The 26745-nt window shown below is 39.3% G+C and overlaps 1 protein-coding gene across 1 annotated transcript; it reads right to left on the bottom strand.

Annotated features, from left to right (window-relative positions):
• Positions 1-7586: 7586 nt before the first annotated feature.
• Positions 7587-26128, bottom strand: wnt2bb (wingless-type MMTV integration site family, member 2Bb). The gene is made up of 5 exons (XM_081348534.1): positions 25508-26128; positions 21612-21832; positions 13368-13645; positions 12171-12435; positions 7587-8725 (listed from the first exon to the last, which is right to left on the bottom strand). The coding sequence occupies exons 1-5, from the start codon at positions 25864-25866 to the stop codon at positions 8496-8498; spliced, it is 1353 nt and encodes a 450-aa protein (XP_081204660.1). The 5' UTR covers positions 25867-26128; the 3' UTR covers positions 7587-8495.
• Between the last annotated feature and the right edge of the window lie 617 nt (positions 26129-26745).

The following is a 26745-nucleotide window of genomic DNA, read 5'->3' as shown; positions in this document are numbered from 1 at the left end:
TCAAGTTTTTTAACATTAACATTCCATTTGATCATTTTGCAAACATTATGGGATCATTACTTTTGAATGTTTTCTGAACGATCTGAAATAGGGGAGACCGGGGAGTGTTGTAACACTGTCAGTTTGACAAGTCAGAAAAAAGTTGTGGTGATGTCATCAATATCATACACTCGCATATCCTTTTTGAGCTCACAGGAGAAGTGGCATGTGACTTTGAGCAACACTGTAGATTTTATGACCAAAAAAATAATGTTTTTTTTTCCAAGGAAAGTATTTTTTTTTATCAAGTAGCTATTGTATCTGTATCTATTTTTGCATAGCAAAGATAATTATTTGACTTGCATAATCTATTTCTCTAGTTTAATTTGATGCTTTTCATTCATACTAACTTCAAACACATGCTAAAACAGTAAGCTAAGTTAGGCTATGTCTGTTTTAGGTGGGGATAGTTGTAACAGTTAAAAATGTTTAATGTTAAAGTGTGAGTTTTTTTTTTTTTTTTTTTTTTTGCTCATTGAGGGATTTATGTGGTAAATAATGTTTCACTCATAATTTATGCTAATTTTCTTATCGGATGAAAACATTATCCACCTCAACTGAGCACATATGATTTGTTTTTAGATTATGTTTCATATCAAATCAACATTTTCGGTGAACCTGCTAGATTGGTTCGTAAATCACACTGAATGATGTATGATTGAATGATTGTTCACAATCACATTGTGCAAAGCAAACTGGACATACTGTATCTTATACCGTAATGTTTGCTGTTCGACTCATTGATTCAGTGTTCTGGACGGAGCAACTCTCCCGTTAACAACACACATTAATGATCTGAACAACCTGAGAAATAAAGTGAACAGGAAAGGTGGTTTTTGAGTGTCCGTATTTTAATAGTTTGACCCTAACCCCATAATCCCAGAATCAAACTTTTGTGAAGTGTGTTCAGAGAGCATCAGTACATCGGTACAAACGCACAGTCACTAAGCAACTTCAAAGGCACCTGAAAGATCCCTCAGCCTTCTATCTGTCTGCTCTCTCTCTCTCTCTCTCTCTCTCTCTCTCTCTCTCGCTCTCTCTCTCTCTCTCTCTCTCTCGCTCTTGCGCACTCATACCTTTCAGAGGACTGGAATCTCATGCATTTGACCCGGAGACCCTCAAGTCAACAAGCAGAGTCAGCACTATTCACTCATTCATGTAATCAATATAACATAATCATAATACTTTTGATAAAAACTACATACATGTAGTTACTAGTAATATCTATAAATTATGCATAATTACATGCAACTAACCCTAAACCAAACCATAATCCTAACCCTATAGTAAGTACATGTAGTTACTTAATATTACTCAGTAATTAAATGTATAATTACATTGTAACAAATACGCCTTAAAATAACCAAACCTTTATAAAAAATAAATAAATAAATATATATATATATATATATATATATATATATATGTGTGATTTCTAGGTCACTAATCAAATAAGTTTGTTTGCAATAATAGTCAGACAGTCACTTGCATCCACTGAAGCACAAGATGCTCTTTGGATCTTTCTCAAATCATGCTGGAGAACATTATCTCAGGTTTTTACAAAAATGTCATGCAGCTTGAGTGCTACTGTTACCATATATTCTCAAATATACATTTTCAATTAATTTTTTAATTTTTTTGAAAAAATTTCACTTAAATTGTTATGCTAATAATGCAATTAATACAAAGAAAAAAATGGAATATTAGACTAATGCCATACAAAGAATTTTCGGTAACACTTTATTTTACAGTGTCTTTGTTACATATGCTACATGTTGTTACTACAGTAATAACTATAAATTATGCATAATTACATGTAACTAACCCTAAACCAAACCCTAATCCTAACCCTATAGTAAGTACATAGTTGCTTAATATCACTCAGTACTTAAATGTATAATTACAGTGTAACAAAGACACCTTAAAATAAAGTGTAACCATATTTTAAATTGTGGTCTCAGACTTTTGGATCTTGTACTGTACATGTTTTCAGCATTTCAAAAATCATACTCTTTCAGGTTCACATTGGAATGCAATAATAAATGAATATGCCAAAATAATATATAAATAATTTAAGGATAATTTAGGATGAACAACTGCACAAATATGCCGAAAAACAGCAGGATTTCAGTGCAAATTATTCATCAACAATAAGGAATATGTCAGATAGATAGATAGATAGATAGATAGATAGATAGATAGATAGATAGATAGATAGATAGATAGATAGATAGATAGATAGATAGATAGATAGATAGATAGATAGATAGTCAGACAGACAGACAGACAGACAGACAGACAGACAGACAGACAGACAGACAGACAGAGAGTAACAGGGAAGATCAGTTGAAGGCATTCTTGAGTGCTGACTCAGGGGGATTTTTTATATGGTACCACGTAATGGACTCTATGTTCTGTTTTGTGGTCACTCCCTCTGGCCTTCCTCTGCAATCTTATAAACATAGGTAAAACCATAAAGCTGCTCCTCCTAGAACTTGTTCCTTTCTATACCTCTCTATCACACACACACACACACACACACACGCACGCACGCACGCACACACACGCGCACACACGCGCACACACACACACACACACACACACACGCACACACACGCACACTAAATATCCCAATTTCCCCAGAGGAAACTAATGCAGTGTTTCTAGCTTGATATGAAGCAGCCCTCATACGCTTGAATTAGCATGTCTGTGCATGTATGCATGTGTATGTGAACTATTGTTTATAAAAAGATCTGTGAGAAAAGTTCCCATGGTGTTACATTTGCATTAAAGGTTAGATTCTTTCACAGCATGAATTCTTATCAACCTGATGAAGAGCTTCACCTGATGTCAGTCTAAGGAGGTGAATAAGGTAGGGAATGATGTATGGAGAAAGGAAGAGAGGAATTGAGTATGGTAAAATCCGATGACATGCAGGCACTCAGATGGACAAATGGCGAGTTGGTGTCACTGATAGTGGGGGGTCTGTGATACTGATATCTTTTAGTCTGAGAGCAAGTGTATATGTATGTGCGTTTGCATCTTTAGCAACGTCCTGACTGGATTTTTGGGTCTCGTTCAGACCCCAGCATGCACTGGAGCAGCACAAGGTGACAGGAGAAGTAATGAAGATGAATGTGTGTGTGTGTGTTTCTGAGAAGGCTGCTTTTCTGCTCAGATTAAGATCAGGCTTGCTGATAAAAATGCCCGCCAGGCCACTCAGAAACCCAACACTCCTCTCTTCTCTTCTCTTTCCTCACCTCTCTTCATTCCCCCCTTTTCCCATTCCCTTCATCTCTGTCCATTTCTCTTGTATGAGTACAGGAATGAGCCTTTGGTTTCTGTCTTCCCTTATAGTCTTTATAAAATATCATTTAACATCAAAAATTTTCCTCACTTTTCTTTGTACAGTATAGTGTGTGTGTGTGTGTGTGTGTGTGTGTGTGTGTGTGTGTGTGTGTGTGTGTGTGTGTGTGTGTGTGTGTGTGTGTGTGTGTGTGTGTGTGTGTGTGTGTGTGTGTGAAAATTTGAAAACAGTGCTTTCAAAAAACTACACTATTGATTAAAATAAATCAAAGTTAAAATAAAGTTAGGGCATAAGATGAAGAAAAGTTTTAAGATTTTGCACTATTATTTAACATCATGACAACAAATGGCCTCTTGTCTAGCAACAATCAATCTGTCTGATTACAGCACAATCAAGAACATCAAAAGTCTGGGGTTAGTCATTAAAAAAAAATAATAGTAATAATTATATATATATAAATCAGCATATTAGAATGATTTTTGAAAGATTCTGAAGACTGGAGAGATGCTGAAAATTCCACTTTTTTATCACAGGAATAAGTTACATTTTAAAATATGATTAAATAGAAACAGTTATTTTAAATTGCAATATTTCACAATACTACTGTTTTATTGTATTTTATATCAAATAAATGCAGCCTTGGTGAGCATATGATACTTTAAATTGTGGTCTCAGACTTTTGGATCCTGTACTGTACATGTTTTCAGCATTTCAAAAATCATACTCTTTCAGGTTCACATTGGAATGCAATAATAAATCAATATGCCAAAATAATATATAAATAATTTAAGGATAATTTAGGATGAACAACTGCACAAATATGTTTTTAAAACATTTAAAAATCTTACCGACCACAAACTTTTGATATACATGTATATACCTCTGTATATATATATACGTATATATATCAAATACCTCTGTATATAGTTAAGAGGGTGTGGCCACCCAATGTGACATGTCAGATTGTATAATTTTCCACATCTTCATCCATCCAACTAATAAATTTCACCTAATTAGAAATCCTTTCGGATGGTTTATAATTCACTTTAAAATCATCAAAGAGAACTTAAATCCTGAGTTCTCTTCATCTGATGGATTAAGTCAATAGTAGAGCGCTGTGAGATCATTCATTTGACTTTTCATTCGGCCTCAAAAAACAACTCTTCTCAGAACTGAGGCTGCCGGTGCATGCCGTGCAAACCCAAAATGGTTTTGAGAGTTACCTGTAACTAACTTCTCTGAACCAGGTTTAAAAAATCATCGTACGCAACCTGGATCCTAATCAGGGTCATGCACCCTCTCACCCGCCAGCGGAATTGGGGCAGACCCAACAGACCACTCAGCGGGGCCCGATCGGTGGCATTAGTCAATTACCATGATGCCTATTTATTTGCTGGTGACATGAGGCTGCCGGCAGCACTGATCTCTCTCTCTCCCTCTGTTTCTATATCTCTCTATCAGCGCCCTGATCCTCTAGGGTCATATTAAGTGTGTTTAAGGCCACTGTTAAAAGGCTTGAATTATCATACTGTAACGATTAGTTATAATGGTCCGCAGCTCATTCAAAGCAATCTGAGAAACCTTATTGTGCACAACTGCTTCCTTATTAGATCAAACTGTGCTTGGCTTCCCCAGGAAACACTGAATGTTTGACATATCACAATACTTTCACTTTTACAGAACATCATTTTTTGGCCTGTTTCAGAACGCACACACAAGCATGTACGTAAACAAAGCAGCAGTGTAACTGAAGCACTCACATTCAATATGTTTGAGCTGCAGCAGGTTTTACGTAGTCGAGCTACAGTCTTTATATATGTGTCAAAGTATACGACACAATGCTTAATCGGATATTTGAAGGATTAAATACACGTTCCGTGTGACCTCTGTCTTTTGCAGTCCTGAGAGAAAATGTAGTCTGACTGACCTGTATGCATGCTGAACGAAGCCGAGCTACAGTCACATTATCTGTTAGTCAACGTGATTTTGCCAAGTAAGACATATTTACAACATATTTTGTTGATCCTGTAACAACATTTTTGTCCAAAGGTTTAGTCCTAACCCTATCCCTGCCCCTAAACCTAACCCTGTTATCGCTAAAATCACAGGGAAATGATAGATGAATAACAATCAGAGGTGGACAGTTAACAAAGTACATTTACTTGAGTACTTCTACTTTTTGAGTATCTGTACTTTACTTGAGTGTTATTTTTTCTTGAAACTTTTTACTTTAACGTTACTACATTTGAAAGACAAATGTCGCACTTTTATTCCTCTAAATTTCTGTCAAGGTCCTTGAGTATAAAGTAGTAACGTCAGTCAGGGGATGATTTTGGTTGCACAGGTTGCATTTTGGTTGTAAATGAAAGTCAGGTTGACGTCAACATTCAACTTCGGACAGACGTCGGATCTTGGTTGGAAATGAAAGTCAGGTTGACATCAGAACCCGACTGATGTTGGTTTCTGACGTCCACCCGATTTTCATTTTTAACCACAATACAACGTCTGTCCAATGTTGGAGATTGACGTCAATCTGACGTTGGATTCTGACATCAAACTGATTTTCAACGTTGGGTTTGGTCTTCTAAATGCACATTTTGTCATTGTTTTGGAAACTTTAAATAGGGCACTATTTGAGGGAACAGCCTTTTGGGTGTCCGAAACCATTGTGGACATTATTGAGTGCAATCTCACATTCAATCCCACTACTAGACCTGTGTTCTAGAAATAAATTTGATATTGATATGAGGATATAGGGGCAATTTCGTAAACAACCAATATCTGATTAATGTGAATATTATAGTCTTCTCGACTAGATGTCATCCTTTTCTATGTCCCTGTCAGCACTGATGTAGAAGCACCTGACCCTGCTGGAAGCCTAATCTTGAAACTGTAAACTTGTCCCTCAAATCTGATTGGTTGATTGGAATGTTCCAGGATCAACAAAGATGTTGATCCAGGATCATGTTGCACTTGTTGAAATCAAGTTCACCTTATTGGTCAATGCAACTTCGTAAAAAAAAAGAGTTATGGATGACTTTTTTTAACAAGACATTTTAAAGGACAAATAATAGTTTAATTTAAACTAAAATCAAACTTTTAAAGTCCATGTAAACATACTGACTAAAAGTGCTGTCAAAACCATTTGGTGTCTGTTGTCAAGCGCAGCTCACACAGAAGTAACTTTCAAATAGCTTTCGGTTGGAAATTTCGCTTCTGTGGCAAACTTCTCTTGACCGTCTTGAACTCATTGTGAATCTGCGAGGGAAAAACTAAAACATGCAATTCCAGATCGAATGAATTTATATTGAATACACATGAAAATTGCTGAACAACGGTAAATGTGTCCACAGCATTTCTGCTGCATAACATGCTCAAAGCCGAAAATTAAGTGATTTAGGGGTTAATACATTGCATATTTCTTTTGATAAATTCCATCAATTATAAAATGGTTCTCGAGAGTGGGTCATTGGCCATTGTAAAATCGCATTTTTTCAATAAAAGCAAACCTTCTAAAAACATGACTTGTACCTAAATAAAGGAGAGAAGATTGTAGGAAACAACATGCTTTGGTTAGAAAACAAACCATCCTGAAAAGCTCTGAAATCACAAGCAGACACAAGCCCCACTGTGACGGAGGCCTGTTCAAAGCTGCCTCTGCCCTGTCATTAAACTAATCAGCTCATTATTGGACAGTTCAGGTTGGTCATTGGTCACGTTTCGTAGAAAGGGAGGCCCCTTTATTAAGCAGCCCTTATGTCTAAGATCTCTCTTAAGATACCCTAATGCTAAGTCTGATTTAAACTTAGGGGTCAATGTCTGGCTGGTTCACATGACTCATTAACCCCTGCAGGCAGATATACTGTAAACCGTCATCCTGATTATGAAGTATTATTCCAATTTAAAAGAACTGTTTTCTATTTTAATATATTTTAAAATATAATTTATTCCTGTGACGGCAAAGGTGAATTTTCAGCATCATTACTCCAGTCTTTAGTGTCACATGATCCTTCAGAAATCATTCTAATACACTGATTTGGTGCTCAAGAAACATGTACTGTATATATATTTAATTAAAGTAGATATTTTACCAGTGCTCAATTCTTTCTAGAGGATTTTTTTAAAGAATGGATGGAGTGAACTTGAACAAGTGAAGTTGACATCATTATCCTGCAGTTCCAGAGTAATGTGTCACATGACGTTTACGGCTAAGGGGAAGAAAAGCAAAATAAAATGACTCTTTATGTCTTACTTAATGTCTTTATATGAACTTTTGCTGAAAATATAATTACACAGTTAACAAGTACCACAGCACAGGAGAGCTAAGGAGAGCTTACACCTCTACCAGTCACAGCTGTTAACACCATTCTTCTTGTTTACACAGGCAATGATGAGTTTTATAATAACATGTCATTTACGCTCAACTGTTAGCTAATGTCCTTAGTGCATGCTCATTTATATTATTAATATTACATCTAACCCTTCCAAACGCCTCTGTAGCTTCCAGAGAAACTCTCTGTTAGGGCTCCATGTGGAGTGAGCAGCCCACATAGCTGTCATCCATTTTGTCCTCTTGAGTCCCTCTGACCAGCCTCATTCGTTCTGTTATATTCGGTACCAATATTCAGAGTAAAATACTGTAGTCCAGTATGTCACAATTCTGTGTTGTCAGTAACATGTGATGTACATATTCAGCTATTAGCCATGATAATATCTGATAGGCTCAGAGTCAGTTTAAAATATTTTTTTAAAAGCAGCACACCTTTTGTCACAAAACAACACTCATAGACAAAACTCTCACGTCAAAAACGAAACAAAAATATATATATATACCAACACGTTACAGCACAGGTTGTTCTTGAATCCTAAACCTTTACCGTCCTCCGATCAACTCAAAACAACAACAACAACAACAACAAAAAAAGAGAGAAAAGAAGAAAGAGAGATATATCTGCCATATCGGGCAAAGTGTGCAAGGCGCTCATGAGAAATGTAGATTTCAGTTGTAGTGCTTTCACAAAATAAGTTCAAATAAAGCCATGCAACAAAGAAGAGGGATTGGGGGAGGGGTACAAATCGCAAGGGATGGACTTCATATCCCAGAATGCCGTGGACAAAATCCTGAGGAACGGGAGGAAGTGGGCGTGTCTCAGGTCTGGTCCAGCCATTCGGCACGTTTAGGAGCTTTGCAGGTGTGAATGTCGACAGCCTCCTCGCAGTCTTTGCACTCGACGGCGCAACACCACTTAAACTTACACTCACACTTGGTGATGCGTTTTACGCGTGTGGTGTCGTAGCCCCGTCCGCAACACATGACCTCGCAGCCGTCGGTCCCCCGGGACGTCTTGTTACAGACCCGACCAGCAGTTCCCAATGAACCTGGAATGCAAAAAAAAAAAAAAGGAAATGGTTTTGTTGAACCCATGTTGAACTAAAAGACCCAGAATTTTCATTGGACATCAAGTGGTGACCTAAAATACCCCAAAGAGTAATGCATTGCATGATGTATTAAGCCCACAACAATACAAATAAGCATCAAATAATTTAATCATAGATTCATAGAATCATAGAATCAAATTAATTACAAATTGAAATATAGTAGTGGAAAATTATATTTGTATGATTATATTTGTATATATATATATATATATATATATATATATATATATATATATATATATATATATATATATATATATATATATATATATATATATATATATATGCACCCTGATCTTTCATTATAAAAATTTCACTATTACAATGTTCCTGCTACCATAATGTTTTTTACTTATATTATTATTCATTATAATTTATTTATTCATATAAATTATGTTAATACATGCATATTTGATATATATATTTCTACATTTATATTAGTAATTTATAACCATATTTCATTCCTTTTGACTACCAAAAAGCACAGTTAAAAGTTTCTGTTATGAACAAAAAACAATTAAATAAAGAGAAAAGATTCACATTTGTAAATGCATATTTTTGTAATCAATAAATTACCATTAAACCCTAACGTACCAAATATGATGCATAAAATGAAACCTAAAAGTTTACGTAAAAAACAAGTAAAGGTTTTTCTTTTTCTTTTACATATTTTGTCTAAAGGTTTAACAGACAGGCTTATTCTTCTTTTTTTTTTTTTTTTTTGTGATTTTTCTTAATAGTATTTCCTATTTCAGGCTTTACAGAGTTAATGGAGTCCCGGTCATATAATTCAGCCAAAATACCATTTGACTGGACACACAAAATTACATCTGCAAAATAACAATGATATAAAATAACTAATAAATTTTGATGAACAAATGCAGAAAAATACTCTTAAAAATAAATGTTCTTTATTGACATCAATGAGTCCATGAAGAACCTTTAACATCCACCTTTCCATTAGACAAAGTTTTTTTTTATAGTGGACAAAAAGTTCTTTGGATTAGTACAATAGGTCTTACCACTAAGACAAAACGGTTCTTTTAAGTATGAAAAGAGACCAAAACAGTATCACGGTGAAAACTTCTATGAAACATCCTACCAAACAGTCTTGTAACACAAAGTCACAAAGAAAGTAAGACCGACCATAAATAATCAGATTGGTGTTTTGGAGTCTGCATGTTGTTGTTTCGCAAGGTTAAACACACAGTGGACAGTGATGGTCTCTTTCTTAAAAAAAAAAAAAATCTGCTTGCCCTGCGGCCATGAGAACCAGAGAGTGATGGTTGTGCTGGCAGCTTTGAAAGAATGGGATTTGAAAAATGAGCCTGTTGTATCCTTGGGGTGCAAATTCCACTGGGGTGGTGATGCTGGTGATGGTTAGGGGGTAAGCGCATTGACCCTCTGAAATCACTGAGCTGTGAGCTGTCTGTCTGACCCAAACACACACTCAAACCATCACACTGATGCATGAGCTGCAGTAGTATTCTCAAAAAAGCAGAGTAACACGTGTGTTACAGAGTGATATGTTTCCAGTAGGAATATGTTGTCTAATCTATTAGTCGACTAGTTAGTTTTAGGGAAGCCCTGTATAATTAGGTTTCTCAGTTGTGTCCAATATGCTACATTTCTTATGGGGTGTTCACATAAGATGTGTTCTTGAGTTCAAAAACAGCTAAATGGAACAGAATACAACAAAATGTATGGTTGAGTGGCACACCACCCCAAAAAAGTATAAACATCTGCATGTATTGCAGCACGGCAAAGCATAACACGTGCTAAAATGCTTTCAGAGAAGTTGCATTTCTAGATTCATCCCCTTTGAAACACTACAGATAAAATATATATAAAAAATGAATTAATAAATACATATATTTTACAAATTAAACAAAAATATATAAAAAAATTCAGTCATAAAGTTAGTCTATCTATGACCCATCAACAATTGAACATGGGACTTGTGCCGCTAGTCCAGATGATACATGCAGAAGTGTATGTCAGAGCATCAAGGATTAACGGAGCAAAAAAAAATCCCATCCCACCTCTTCTGACCCTGTCAAAGCCTCTATTGCCCTTTTTACCCTTAAGGTTTATGGTTAGGTTTAGGGCAGGACAGGGCAGGTGTGAGAGTCAATTTACCTCAGTTACTGAATCCAGCCTTTCTCCACACATCAAGTCATGTAAAAATGAACATGGCTTACCACCATCAGACTGGATCTCAGGAGTGAGGATCCTCTGAGGTCTGCAGGTGATTCAGTGGCCAGCCTGTTACGGTACGTTTACAAAACAGCCATGTACTAAAAACAGAAAAGTTTTTCCTTCGCGTTTTCCGTGTACAGACAACAACGTTGTCAAAACAATCCCTGTTCAAACGGACTGACGAAAACGACTAAAAACGCTGCATTATGCTGCCAGGCCAGTAGTTGGCGATGTTACTTTGTGAAGAAAAACTATGTGGCTATAGATTTAACACGGAATGCGCATGACCGTTTTCACAAATTTGCGTTTTTGTAGTTTACACAGAGATGATAACGGTATAGTTTTCAAAAACTTGCAATTTAAAACCCGATTTCAAAAGTTTGCGTTTTCAGGCCACCAAAACGCATAAAAAGTTTTCCGTTCTTAGTTGAAAATGGTGTTGTGTAAATGCCCACTTAGACTTAATTAAACACTTTACTCTCTCTCATAAACAGGATTTTATTTATCACACTTTTATTCCTTTATTCATCAGGCAAACTAAGCACTTCCTGCATTCTGCACTTCTGGTATAATCTAACTCTTAATTCGGAGAAGTCTAGTGAGTGCGTCAGCAGTTAGTCAGAGTTAAATATTTGTGACATAGTAATGCATGAGTCACAGTATAGGTTAGTGCTAATTGCATTAGTACTAAATGAGTCAGTATATACACTGCTTGAAAGGCATCGCTGTAGTGATATTCTTTAAACATCCGGGTTTGGTTTGTTCTAAATTCTTTAAACCATTTAACTAATAATACCAGTCGTAAGTGTGGTATCTTCTGTTTTTATTGTAAACTTTGTGGTCTTTTTTTTTATCCATATATTCTTTGTGAAGAAGGCAACATCTGACCAAAGTATTGATGAAAGAAAGTATATATATATATATATATATATATATATATATATATATATATATATATATATATATATATATATATATATATATATATATATATATATATATATATATATATATATAAATAATGACAGAAACATGTAAAACTAATTGCGCCCTAATTTGTGCTGTGTAATAGGCAATGAGGGAGTTTACTAGCTTTTTTAAACACTCTCTTAGTGTCTTGTAAGCACTGATATTTCCTTCAGGTATTAAATATTTAGTTATTTCATGTTTTCGTTTTCATTCTTACCTGCAGCTTTGTCCATGAGGCAATAATCAGGTGAGGTTTCGAAGTACACCAAGTCATTTTTTGTGGCTTTCCTGAAGTCTTTATTGGCTACTGTGAATCCTGTCCCATCTTGGTTCATGGTGACTTCGATGGCTCCGTTGTATTTTTTGCGAAGGTAATCTCCTGTTTTACGGAAATCTGACATTGCCAACCAGCAGGTTCTCAGAGTGCACGACCCACTGACTCCATGACATTTACACTCCAGCTTCATAAAGCGTTTTACAGCCTGTAAAACAGAGAAACAGAGAAAACATCCCTAGTAGTAATTATATGAACAGATTCCATGTGGCCAAGAATAGCCTCAGAATGTAAACAGAGTTTCACAGGAATGTTATCATAGAACAATGTTTTTGTGTTATTTATGCCCATATTTATATACTGAGTTTGTTGTTTAGTTGTAATCAAGGTTTGAAATTAACTTTTTCACTCACCAGCCAATTTAGCTACTAAATTGTTAAGTTACCGACCATTCAGAACGTTGCCTAGCCAAAACAAAATTCGCACAAATAAACCAGATTAACAATGGCACAGCTTAGGTTTTTATATAGATATGTATCTAGCTTAGATATGTATATATATGTATATGTATAAATATCATTGTATTGCTTTCAGCTTTATGACAGTCAATCACTGTTTGCAGATACCATTCAAATAAAATAAAATAGAAATAAAATCAAAATCCTCTGTGACTTCTCGTATAATTGCCTTAAGTTTACCTGCATTAGTTTTAGCTGCATTACCATAATCTGGGACATGCTACATTCGCCATGTTGTCTTTATCATGTGACCTACCAGCGTTACTTGCGCTGCTTCACTGCCATTCACAAATCCTCTAAAAATAAAGACGTGGTGCAGCGCAGTGTTTCTCTCAGTATGCAACCCTCTTTACACTTTGATTTGCTAATGATTGAGCCTCTTTTTATGGAAAGGGCTCTGATAGTAATGCCATGCAAAGTGATAGAACATAATTTATAAATCATAACCCGCCAAATTGGCTAGTGTGTTGATATGTGTTACCCGCCACAATAGATTTTCACCCGCATCTGGTGAGTTGGCGAGTGTTAATTTCAAACCCTGGTTGTAATACTGGCTTCATTCGTTCCACTTTTCCACCATACAGTTATATCACCATGAATGCGTCACAGTCTCTGTTCTCACCATTCTGCCACAGCGGTTGTTATGAAGGTTCATGAGTGCTCGTGCGTCTTTCACAGTTCGCTCTTTTGCATCTACGAATGCTTTGGCGAACTTTATCCCATAGTTGATGTTATCACTGCAGCCACCCCAGTCAAACTCTCCTCTTTTGTCGCTGGCCCGGCCGCGCTTGTGGGGGTCACAGTTGCACGACTTTAGCTCCCCCTGACTGCAGGCACGGGTAATAGCGAAAACGACTCCCGCCGAGGAGATTGCATATACGAACGCCGCCTCACGACTGCCTGCGAAAACAAAAATCATGAAGCCACAACAAACACATTCAGGTCCTTAATCAGACACTCAAGACATTTAATCACACCCTCCACTCTCATATAATCCCAAACATCACTTCTGATTTGTCCGCCAGAGACCTGCCTAGGGGTGTGACTTGCCCCAGTGTGAGTGTTTGGTTTAAATATTAGTACAGGCCTAATCCCTCCAGGGTGGGCCATTCTCTGCTAGGATAAATTGTTTGAAGGTTAGCAGTCTGATAGTGTACTGCCACAGTTATTTTCTAACCTTAACCTGCTTTTTCTAAGCGTCCTGCATGTTTGGACTCACGCCACTCACAATGATTCCTTTAGCCTGAATGAATGTAAGAAAAATACCAAATGTAAATCATCGTGGACAGACTCCAGTTTTGTGATGAAACCAAAAGTGTGTTCTTTAAAACATGTATTATAGTTTTAAATATGCATTTTCCATTATAATTATAAAATTACAATATAAAACATATTTGGTATGTTATATATTTTATAGTTACATTTACACTACAGTTCAAAAGTTTGGGGTCAAGATGTTTTTTAAAGAAATGTACGACTTTATTAAGCAAGGATGCGTTAAATTGATCAAAACTGACAGCAAAGATATTTACAATGTTACAGAAGAATTTCATTTCAAATAAATGCTTCTTTTGAACTTTTTATTCAAAAAATTATTATATTTTATTAACTTATAAAAGTTATTATAACCCTGGAAAAAAGTTAGTGGCTGCTGAAATTTCCTCTTTTCCATCACATAAATTCCATTTTAATAAATATATTACAATAGAAAACAGTTATTTTAAATAGCAATAATATTTCACTACATTTCACGGTACAATATTTCAGTTCCCCTTCATCAGCTCACTACTAAGTAAGTCAGAAGTGATTCTGACGACTGGGGATCGCTTGCGAGAGTGTATCGACTTCGAGTGAAATAACGAGCCAATGCACATTGGCATGAGATAATTGCACCAGCTGCTGTGCGTCGCATCCTTGTCTTTCGATTGAGAGTGACTGCTCACATTAGGTTGCATTGCTGGTGTGTAGCCGTGCCTATCTCCCTGTGCGTTTTAGCACCTCAGAGCACTTCAAAAATTGAAATACACGATCTGCGTGTATTTCAATATGATATTCAGATCGTGTGTTTCTGGATGCGTCCGGCACTCGGCTGACATGCTTGGGCTATAGGCACGCTGAAATGGCACTCATGGATGACTTATGTTCTCATTGCGGGAATATGACCATCGCGGTGTTACGGTCGAGACTCTGTTACCTCGAAAGAGGTGGAGCCCCTTTGCTTATTCCCCGATCTAGCGCTTCTTCTGCCCAGCAGAAGAGGCCTACTTCAGTTAATAGCCTTGGTGACCTGAGGATCACAGTGAGAGGTAACCCGCTGAGCCAGGGTCCTAGGGCCCCTCACTCCTCTATAACGCTACCCACGGAGCCTCCACAAGAGAGTGCTGGGCTTTCCATGGCGGTCCCAGTCGTTTCTTTTGGAGCTCCACCGGATGATCAAATGTCGATCGCTGCATCGGAGGGTGAGCTAATGTCCTCTGGGGATGAAGACTCGGCTGCGCTGCCTCCTTCGGGTGTGCCAGCGTTGTCCGAGTCAAACCCAGAGCTCACGGCCATGCTTTCCTGGGCCGCCGAAAGTGTCGTGCTCGAGTGGAACCCTCCACCTTGTCCTGAACCTTCACGGCTGGACGATTGGTATCTCGGGGTGTCCCAAGACCGCTACCTCCTGGCGGGGAAATGCGTGCCTCCCCTCCCGGGCGTGTAAGTTCTCATCCGCTCCCACAGACAAGGCTTACTCAGCCTGTGGAGAAGCTGCCACCACCCTGCATGCCATGGCGCTCAGGTCTACCAGGCCAAGGTGCTCAAGGAATTGAATGAGGGTAGTTCCGACCCAGGGTTATGCAGGAACTGCCAACGGTGACGGACCTCGCCCTCTGGGCGACAAAAGTTACTGCACGCTCCCTGGGTCGGGCGATGTCCACGTTAGTGGTCCAGGAGCGACACCTGTTGCTGAACCTGGCAGGCCTCTTCGGCAACGCTGTGGAAAACTTTGCCAAGCAGTTTTCCACAGCACAGAAGCAGATGGAGCCGATTAAGCACATCCTGCCCTGACGGCCAGCTACTGCCTCCGCCTGCTCGTCGCCTAGGGCGCCCCCTGCGGCCGCCTCCACCCCTGCTCAGCCTAAGCAGCAGCCTCCACCCAGGCAGCAGGTGGCCGGCCGCAAAAGGAGCGCCCAGCCCGTCCAGGCCCCCGTTTAATCAGAGCAAGGGCATAAAGGCAAGCGGCCCTGAGACGGGCGACCCAGCGATGGAGGAAGTTGCTCTCCAGGAGATAGTGTCCGCACCTCTCCCTCCCCCGGAGGAGGACCGGGTGGAGAATCTTTTGTTTAATTTTGTTTCTGTTCCACCGCTGGTCAGAGTACTGCTTGGAGTACAATCAAGAGCAGGACAGCGGTCCCACTGAAACTTTTTCAGAGGCTCCTCCGCAGTAACGCCACTTGGATTGCTTCATATGAGACCGCTTCAGCACTGGCTTCACGGCCAAGTCCTGAGATGGGCGTGGCAGAGCGGCACGTACCGGGTGCACCTCTGCGGACGAGCCCGTGTCTGGTGTTCTTCCCCCGTATAACTAGGCTGGAACCACCCCAGAGACTGCCATATGTCGTACTACCCTGCTTGGCTAGTCCATATGTGTAAATGTCACAGTGCCTCCCTCTGGGGTTGGATGTGGCTTCCACAGCGTTCCCTTGTCCAAGGGCACGCTTTCCCAGCGTTATCCAATAAGTCACACTGAGTGGGTCTTGCGGAACAGCAGTGACTGACCTTCTCTGCTTAGAGCTCCTACTTCTGCCCAAACACAGCGGTCAGGCCAGGAGGCTTAGGCATGGTGTTTTGGTAGATATCCCCATTCGTCAGAATCACTTCTGACTTACGTAGTAGTGAGCTGACGATGGGGAACGTCTCAGTTACGTATGGTAACCCTCGTTCCCCGAGGAGGGAACGGAGATGTAAGTCTCCTCACCACAGTTGCTGAGCTTCCGCTGTACGGGTGAGTCACAGGTCTGGCTAATCAGCGTAAAAACAAGGATGCGGCGCACCTGCTGCTCATTATATGCTCGCGCCACGATGCACAGCAGCTGGTGGAATTATCACATGCCAATGTGCATTGGCTCATTTTATTTCACTCGAAGTAAGCAATCCCCATTCGTCAGAATCACTTCTGACTTACCTCGGGAAACGAGGGTTACCATACGTAACCGAGACGTTTTTCATTAAATAAATGCAGCCCTGATAAGCATAAGAGACTTCTTTCAAAAATCGCCAAAAATCTTACTGACGCCAAACTTTTGAACAAACATTTCTTGTAGAAACTATAAGAAAGTGTTTGAGAAAGGTAAGTTGTTCCTGTTATCACATTAATTTAATACTAGTATATATTACTAGTATTAATAATAATTGGGCCACATTGGAGGACATATCAATAGATTTGATTAGTTTGATTTTTTTAAACTAATAGCTTCACAGATTTTACAAAAAAAATAAATGCATAAATCTGCTAAATGTGGAGTAGCATTTAAATACCTTGAAGTTATTTATATGCTAGTAAATATGAATAACTTCCGCAGAACTTAAATTTTGTTTTAATGGGGTCTTTTATTGTAGGACCCCCTGCCCAGATCTCCACGTAAAGTTGTCCTTCTCACGCTGCACTGCAGTCGTTTTCAGTTTCCTGTTGCGGCTAAAATGTGTTTCAATGATCTGTGCTCATGTAGTACAATGACATCTGGAGAATATCTATGTTTGAATCGCTTCATCATTCATACAGCAAGATATTCTCTAAAGAAAAATATATTTTTTTAATAGTACAGTTGCCGTTTATAGGAGAATCCTCTCTTGGCAACCGTTCCAATTCTAATTCCATTTCATAAACTGAATACACGCAGTGCTGCGAGAGTCTGTCCGGCTGCCAGAATCATCTCTCCAAACATTTACATCCACTATGCCTGTTTATGTGGTAAAGAGGCATAGAGAATGCTGGAGGGGTGATATTTTCACACAGGGATCTTTGGAACGCTGTATGAAAGCCAAACAGAAAGCACATTTACAGTGCAGATTTCTTGAGTAAACTTCAGGTTCAGACTGAAATAAGTGATCCTGCGGGGTTTTGACTGTTTATCACACCTGGCCAGGGATTTGTGTGAATGTGGCTGGATTTTCCTGTGAGTTCTGAGTCGTTTCATTAATATCCCTCAGTGATAAACAGTGATGGACATGTCCAAGAGAATAACTGTTTAAAATGTCATTATCCTATTCTGATCCATACTGATTTATGTGGTGACAGTGCAGAATGCTGATCTAGGTATTTGCCATATGAGATGCACAGAGAGATATTTAAAGAGAGAGAAAGATTGAGAATCAGTTTGTAGGGGCTTTCGCACCGGTTCTCACTTAGTGCAAATAACTATTGCCGGAAGTACCTGCTTTTTGACGTGTTCGCACCGCAGGAACTGGGTATGATTTTAGTTATAGAAACACCTTATGGGGAGGGTACTAAATTAGCTCCTGCTTCAAAGTAGGTTCTAACAAAAAAGACAATAGAACCCATTTATGACGTACTCCAAGGACTTTTCATAGGAAGGACAAATGGATTTGCAACGGTCGCTTTATCGCGTCCAGTGTAAACTGCTACTAGCTGTTGCGGTGCAGCACGATGCAACACATCAACGGTCGCGTCCAGTGTAGACACGTGTAACCCAGCACAATACACAAATCCGACGAGCGTTCTGTGTAGGCTGCCATCTTGTGGCGACGCCATTACTGAGCTGTTACTGGTATGTAAACAAACCTCCGTGATAACGCACCCTCGATGACAGCTACAGCCAGGCAGTATGACTTGTTGGGTTGATGATGTTAGACAGTGGCCTCCAGTCACAGATGAAGGTACAAACGATCTTACAGATTATTTATGAAAATAGCTTGGCAATAACTATGCTAGCTAGGCTAGCTAACGAGGAAACTATAAAAAGATCTGTCCATTTGGCAACAATAAATAAATGAATGATATCAAATAAACAAATTCATGTTTTTCATTTGTGACCATTATTTATCTCATTTTCACATTTCAAAAGGATAGGGTAAGGTACAGCTAACTGCTAGTGTTGTTGCTTCTCAGAGTGAGAGTCACAGTCAAGCAAATCAAACATTAACAACAGACATAACAGTAATGTTACTACTGCCCCAACGCGCCCCTTCTGTTGTTTTAAAGGTATTCAAGAGTATTTTCTCCTTCGCCTGGCATCCGATGACAACAAAATGCCAACTACAGGTCACTGATAGAGGGTCAAAATTATCTGAGCTCCGGATGAGTTGGTCAAATAATGCACACTCTACCAGATGATAAACACATAGTTCTAAAAGGACCTGTCCGATTTTCACAGACCATTAAAGGTCCCATGACATGCTACTTTTTGTAGGCTTTAATATAGTCCTTAGTGGTCCCTAGTACTGTATCTGAAATCTCTTTCCAAAAATTCAGTCTCGGTGCAGAATTATAGCCACTATAAGCCAGTCCCAGAATGAGCTTCCTTCAGACGGGCCGTTTCGGTGTCTGAAGCTTTAAATGTTAATGAGGAGGAGATAGGCGGCGTAAGGTGGAGGGTGGGTGTGGCCTTGACCATCTGCGGCAACGGTAGACCATGCATGTTTACATTGGAATGGCACGGAGACACGCAGTCGTTCAAGCATTTCAGTTTGACCCAGAATCTGATCCAGATGGAGAAGCAACGGATGAAGAAGTTGCAACTCAGCGGCTCCAGCAGGACATTTCCGAATGGTTAGTTTAAAATATTATGTCTGGACTTTTTATTCGGATGGTTTAGTTATTATCATGTAGCTAACGCTAACCTACTGTTGCCTTTTCACGAGAGATCTGTAACATCTGTAATTTATCTTATTACAATTACATCAAGCTCTGCGATCTTGAAATGCGGATATCGCGCACGCCGTATAACCATAGACTGTAAAAAAATAGCGTATAACCAACAGGAAAACGCTATCCAAATAACAAAGAAGTGTACAACACTCGCGTTACAGTGTGTGTATTCACACACATACTTGATGCTATCTAACTTTACATTAGCGCAAGTAACTGCATAGCTAATGTTACAGCCACATTCTACGTGTAACAAGCTAGGTAACCATAAACAGTAAAGCAACAACTTGTATTATTAGTTGACTTACTTGTCCGAGGTGTGTAACGTTAGCTGAGCCAAAGAGAGTTGGTACTGATCCAGACTTTAGTTTCAGACGTTCAGCAAGCCCAGCTCTGGAATTAACCCTTCGGTGTTCATTTGTACATCCAATTATTGAGCAATTATTATGCTTCGCTCGCTCAAAAGCCATTATATCTCTCGTGGACAAACTAAAATCGCGCGCGCGTTCCTACTTCCTATCGCATTTTCTCATGGGCGGAAAATATTCTCTGGGCGGGCAAAGCAGAGACAGGGAAGGTAACATTCCTCCTTATAACGTCATAAGGAGGAGATTCAAGATCAGCGCGGTTGAGCGTCCATTTTATCAAAGGCAGAGAAAGATAGCAAAAGCTCGATTTACACCGATTAAAATTTCTAGAAACTTGGGGACCATATACAGGCTAGGGGAAGTCATATTAATGTTAAAAAACCCCAGAAAGTGAAAATTTCATGTCATGGGACCTTTAACAACACTCATACTGTACAAATAACTCTGCAGAGGAAGAATAGTAGGAATAGTAGGAAAGTTGTAGATGTCACGTTAGTGACAGTCGTAAATCGCGGGCTGTTTATTCCAGTGGACGCAACCAAACCAATAGGAGGCAATGGCGCAATACTACCCAGCAACAGCTCAGTTATGGCGCCCGCTTACTTCCGGTAGTTTAGCCGGATTCGTCTATAGGACCTACCAGTGACGTAACTGCACATTGATTGGCCGAATGCATGCCGAAACACTGGCACCCGCCATTTTTAAAAAGCGGTGTAAACACACAGTTTATGTATATTAACGAACTAACTTCACGAACATGGAAAACAGCGATAGATTGACTGATGCCAAAGTCCAGGCACTTTTTAACCGTTATGTGGTGGAGTTCTTTATGTTGTTGGATGCCACGCTTAAATGAAGTCACTGTCTGTCAGCTTACGGGTTCAGAGCTCCTACTGGTGGTGCGAATGTAACCAGGAAAAATGGCCCTAGGATAACATTTAGTTCTCGCTAGTTCCTATAATTGATTTGCTATAACTACCCAGTGAGAAAGCCCCTTATATCTGTTTCCCAGCAGGTGGTAAGACAGTTAATATAGTTTTGATAGTTTCAATAAAAAAAGAAAAACTAACAATAATAATGATCAAATTTACTTGAATTGACTACTATAAAATTATAGTATTGTCGTTATTATTATTAGTTTAATGTCTAATAGTCCACTTTAGACATTCTACAAACTATAAGTAACTTTGCATCATGTCAACTAGCAGTCATTAGAGTATTAGTAAACAGTCTGCTAACACTTTATTGTGATGGTCCCCCAACAGACATTCTACAGACTATAAGTAACTTTGCAAGTCCATATCAACTTATTCTACTGACCCTAACCCTAAGCTAACGGTCAACTAATAATTAATCTAAAGTGGACTACCGAAATAAAGTGTAACCTTGAATTAATATAATAATGAATAATGGCTAAAAAAAAATCACCTTTACAGTTCAAATGTTATGCATTGTATTTCTCACATGCAGTAATAAATATTACTTATAAACTATACATTGCTGCTACATTTAACATTATAACTTCCGTCATTCTCTGCATTTAAGATTTAGCATTTTTATTTCATTAGCGATAATAATAACATTGACTCCTTCTGTCTCCAAAACGCACAGACACATTTCTAGTACTCACTGCGCTGTATGACTCTCCCAAAAACAGTATGGTCTCTGTCCAGGGCGCTGCAGTTCCAGCGGTGATGGCGGAATTGATGCTGGCACTCTCGAATCCACTCTTTAGCCCCGCCACCGATCGACTGCATGATGTCTGGATACTTCTGACACAACTGTCTCTGTTTATTCACCAGCCCGGGAATATTGTCACAGATCACACGTGCACCAAGGGCTCCAATATACCTGAAATATACAAACACAGAGGCTTAAAACCTGAATTACTGAACCAATCAGTCACAGTTTTTGCCAATCGGTACTCTTCCGAAAGTGCTGAATCAGTAAACATTCAGTGATTATGCATTGCCTGACGCCAAAGAGTTTGATCATTCACAGAATCTTACCACTCATTAGTGGAATTTCAGAGGGAAGTTTGGCAAACTGGCATGTGTCATAAACAGACATTCACAAACCAGCTATTATTTATGATTTATGCTAAGGCACAGGCATAATAAGTTCAACATCAACCAATTTGGGATACATTTTTGAGCCTCTATGATAACCAATGACTAACTGAGTTAAATCTTTAGTTTTTAGACTATTGCTCTTTCATATGAAGTATTATGTTTTAGCTCCAATTATCATATTCTACTCAGGTGATCAGAACAGAAGGAGATTTAATAAATTATTATGAATTCTGTCTCTCTATTACTCTCTGCATAGTTTTCACTCCTGTTCTGATTTTTTTTCAATCCATCACTGTTCGATAAACTGTTTGTCTAACGCCAACAGAAACTGGGATAAAATCCCACTCTTTCTCACCCAAACCGTATCACATCAAGCCTTCACACTAACACACTCTCGGTCATGTCAGACTAAAGGAGGATTTAGTTCTAAATATTTTAGTCTGCAAAAATGTGCTTTTCTTATGAGAAAATGAAGTTTTTACCTTTTTTAAAAAATGTTTGTGAATGTTGATCAATCTTTTGATTATGACTGTGTTCCTCCCACTCCGATGCCTCATCTGACTGTGATTATAAGGGCTTTATCGGACCCTGCGCTTTGCGTTCGATAGTTAGAGTTTGGAAACGCTCACCCACACACACCAGGCTGGTCTCACACATTGTGGTGGTTTGCAGGTTGGCTTTAACAGCAGCAGTAATTCATTATCCACAGGACCACGACCACAACCACATGCTGTAAAAATACAGTAAAATCTGCTCTCATTTACACTGCGTGTCTGTGTGTGTGTAGTTAGGCTTGACTGGGTAAAGAATATACAACTAGTAATTTTTTGCTTCAATCACCCATATAGTGGTAAAAACTCCTCTCCTCCCTATTTCTGTCCTTTCCCCTCTCTCCATCTCTCTGCATCTCCCCATTTTTGTCTTTTTCTCCATTGGTCTAATCACATTTTCTCCTTTCCATAGATTAGACAGAAAGGGAAGCTAGGGAAAACAATTATCAGGCCCCATATCAATCATATCTCTCCAACTTTTTCTCTGAATCAGGGTCCTAAAGTTTCCTGTTCTGGATGAATGATTTGAGAACTGTCGAAACTTACATGTGCCATTATGCGTCATTCTTTATGTATGCTAATTGCAATATGGTTGGATGATTAAAAAACTAGCTTGTATGTCATTCAGAAATGAGTTGAGAATTTAAAGAAATTCACAGTTTATCAAAACACATTCACCTTTAATTTTTTTTTTTTAAAGCTTAAGTTTGAAGGTTAAATGCCTTACAGATTGACGATAGATAGATAGATAGATAGATAGATAGATAGATAGATAGATAGATAGATAGATAGATAGATAGATAGATAGATAGATAGATAGATAGATAGATAGATAGATAGATAGATAGATAGATAGATAGATAGATAGATAGATAGATAGATAGATAGATAGATAATTAAAAGTAATGATTTAAGTAATTAATTAACTTTTTGTGGACAAGGGTGGAAGACCATGCCAAACCCGGTACAAAAGCTCACAGGTCAAAGATGAAGTTCACTTCAAAGGACACACACACACCTTAATATCAGTGTGGAAGTCCAGGACAGCCTTACGTCTGGCTTCATCTCTCTCTGTGTGTGTGTGTGTGTGTGTGTGTGTGTGTGTGTGTGTGTGTGTGTGTGTGTGTGTGTGTGTGTGTGTGTGTGTGCGTGTGTCTGTGAAATAAGTTCACTAGTATGAGACACTAACAGGCCGCCCAGTAGCTTTAGAGGATGCCTGCTCTGTCTGTTTAAAGTGATGGATGAGCCGATCACAGAGAGAGAAAGAGGGAGCAAAAGATCCCTTTCTCTCTGGCTCTGGTGAGTGCCTCGCATTGGAAATGTCAGCCTGACTTATTACACAACGATAGTAACAAAGGACTTGCTTTCCTCTAGTTTATTTTTTACTTCTTTTGTTTCCGTGCAAATCAAACTTAAAATTAAACTGATTTCTGAGCTGTTAGTAAGGACTGACGCAATTGTTAGGGGTCCAGTATGTAACATAACATGATCTTCATCAGAGAGCGGCAGAGTGCTGGAATACAGCATGTTTTATACTTGGTACATATTGAGCAACAACATTAAATTAACATTTGTCACGCAACCACATGCATATATTCTAAGCATACGTAAAACCCAAACACTTCTTAACTACATTTATATACTTGAGCAATGAGCATGTGGCTGGTTAATTCATGATTGCTCAGACTCACTGTACTAAGTGTATGTGTGTGTGCATCTAAGCAGGAGGCCTGACGCATATTGCAGTTATTTAATTTATTCTTCTGTTATTGGCTGGCACCACACCTCAAGCACACCATGAAAAAACCCAACCCATAACTCTGATATAATGATGTGCAAGGCCTGTTACTATACATAAGCACAAGCTCTGGGGAAAACCCCATCCCTCATGAGCATTTAAAATTATATTTTGAGGGGGCGAAATGCACGATTTGTGTGTTTCTAGAATAATTGCATTTTAAATGCCAATATCTTGGTGGAGAGGGCGGTGGAGCTGCGTTCCTGCACCAAACGCAACGTGTGTGTTCATTTTAGTAGCAACTCGAGTTGAATGCCATCTTCCGAGTCCAGACCTCTGTCAACCAACGGGGTGCGAATTAGGGAGTTTGGGGGGTCTGAACCCTATAATTAAAGCTTAAACCTCCCCAAAGAAAATAAAAACAAAAGGTTGGGGGTCTCAAAAGTATGTATCATTTCGAAAATAAGTATAACTTTACACATATTTCAGCAGCGTTGTCAAACAAAAACGGTGTTTTGGTAACCACAAAAGTTAGATTACAAGTTATGCAGACCTCGCTAAAGAGACGCACGCGAACAGAAGTCGCGTTCGCCTGAGAAGATAACCATAGCAACAGCTGCGCGAGCACTTTCCGTCAGAATCCGTAGCTACTAAATATCCATTCTGTCTTTGTTTATCACTTCATTATGCTTACATTGGATAGGCTGCCTAGGCCTAAGTATATAAGAAAAAAAGAGCTTTGTTTAAAATGTATTTAAGATGATAGTTGGCTAACTGTGCTAGGGGTGCCAATGCTGCGCGAGACGAACCTCATATTTCGCCCTAAAAACTAACGACAGAAATTGTTTGAAGTCAAACACTCTGAACCCAGCCAGCCCTATAATTTAAATTACCATTAAAACGCTGTTTTTCTGTATTTCATTAACATGTAGAAATAGACTAGCCTACAGTGCACACTTACACTTAAACATTGTTATTCAAAACTGTTACTAAATAAAACACTAGATATTGATATATCCAAATAACAGACATATGCAAATGTACGGTCTCCCAAAATGACAGCAGCTCGGTCACCGTGAGCAGGAAAAAAAAAAAAAAACCCGCTCGGTTTCTGCGCGCGAGTGTGCGCCAGTGACGGCGCGCGGGGATGCTGGACGCTACTCACCACCAGGACGAGTCCACGCGCGGCGTGAGGATGAGCAGGAGTAACAGGAACGCGCAGCACAACCTCGAGGACGCACGGGGACCGTAGGATGAGCCTGAGCTGTTTCTGATTATGTGTCTTAAATCTGAGCCTCTGGGAGCAGCGGTAGATCTGTTGAGAATCCGGGGCGACCCAAGAACTTTACCGCAGCCAAACATAGTTGAGCGTGTCCTCCAGCGGTGATAAGAAAACACGATTCTGTACTGTAGGAAACGGGTGTAGAGAGCGTTTAGGTCTGCGAGGACCTGCTGAAGTTTGAATTTCTGATAGCTGGACAGATGTACGGAGTTCCGTGCGGACGATTCTCGGACGGATATCATGTATCTGCCCGGATATTAGCGTGTGCCATATAAAAGTATTCCCCGAGATCTGGCAACCGCAGCAGAAATAATCCAAGCCAGACGGCAGGTTCAGAGAGCGCTTTCTTTTCTTTTTTTTCACCTCCTCTTGAGAACAGATGAAGTCTCGGTGAGGTGCAATTTGATCAGCAAGAGTGCCAACTTTTCCACTTTTTCTCCCCACGTTTTGCGTTCAGGCAGGGCTGTGAAACACGCGCCTCTCCGTTTTTCCATTGGAGTCTGCGAGCGCTGATAGCAGACTGCGCGAGATAAACCGGGGCGATGAACTGTGCGAACTGCAGACCGAAGGGGTGGGCGACGGGGGGAGAGAGAGAGAGGGGCGATAGGAATGTTGACAGCCCGCCGTCTCTCCGCTCTTATTGGGTAAAGCTCACAGAGACCGGAGCCCCGGGGAAGCTTGAGCTCGCGCGGGATACGCGCCGTTCCCTGGTCAGTGGAGAGACACGCGCCACGCTCCTATCACCTGCTGAACAACACGCAGCATCCTTATTTACACACCCCGCTGGGGTTCAACCTCACAAACACATGATAATAGGGGAAAATGAGATTACACACTTTCATTTGTATCGTTGTCACACCTATATGTGTTTAAATCCATTTAACTTGTAACAACAATGTCCGTCACTGTAACAATAATATCCGTTCACTTAACTCGACTTTCCAATTAAATGCCCCAACATCAATAATAATAATAATAAATTGGTCCAAATAGTATAGGCTACAGAGTTAAGACGTTTGCCATAAACTTAATTGGTCTATTTTAGTGAGTTAAAAAGATGAACAGTTTGGATTTTAGCGATGCAGTATAGTGACAAATACTCATCAATCAATGTTCAATGA

The sequence above is a fragment of the Scardinius erythrophthalmus genome, assembly GCF_964197995.2.
Source record: "Scardinius erythrophthalmus genome assembly, chromosome: 20".
Classification (NCBI taxonomy): Eukaryota; Metazoa; Chordata; class Actinopteri; order Cypriniformes; family Leuciscidae; genus Scardinius; species Scardinius erythrophthalmus.
The sequence above is the reverse complement of the archived record's forward strand: the minus strand, read 5'-3'. Positions and strand labels throughout refer to the sequence as shown.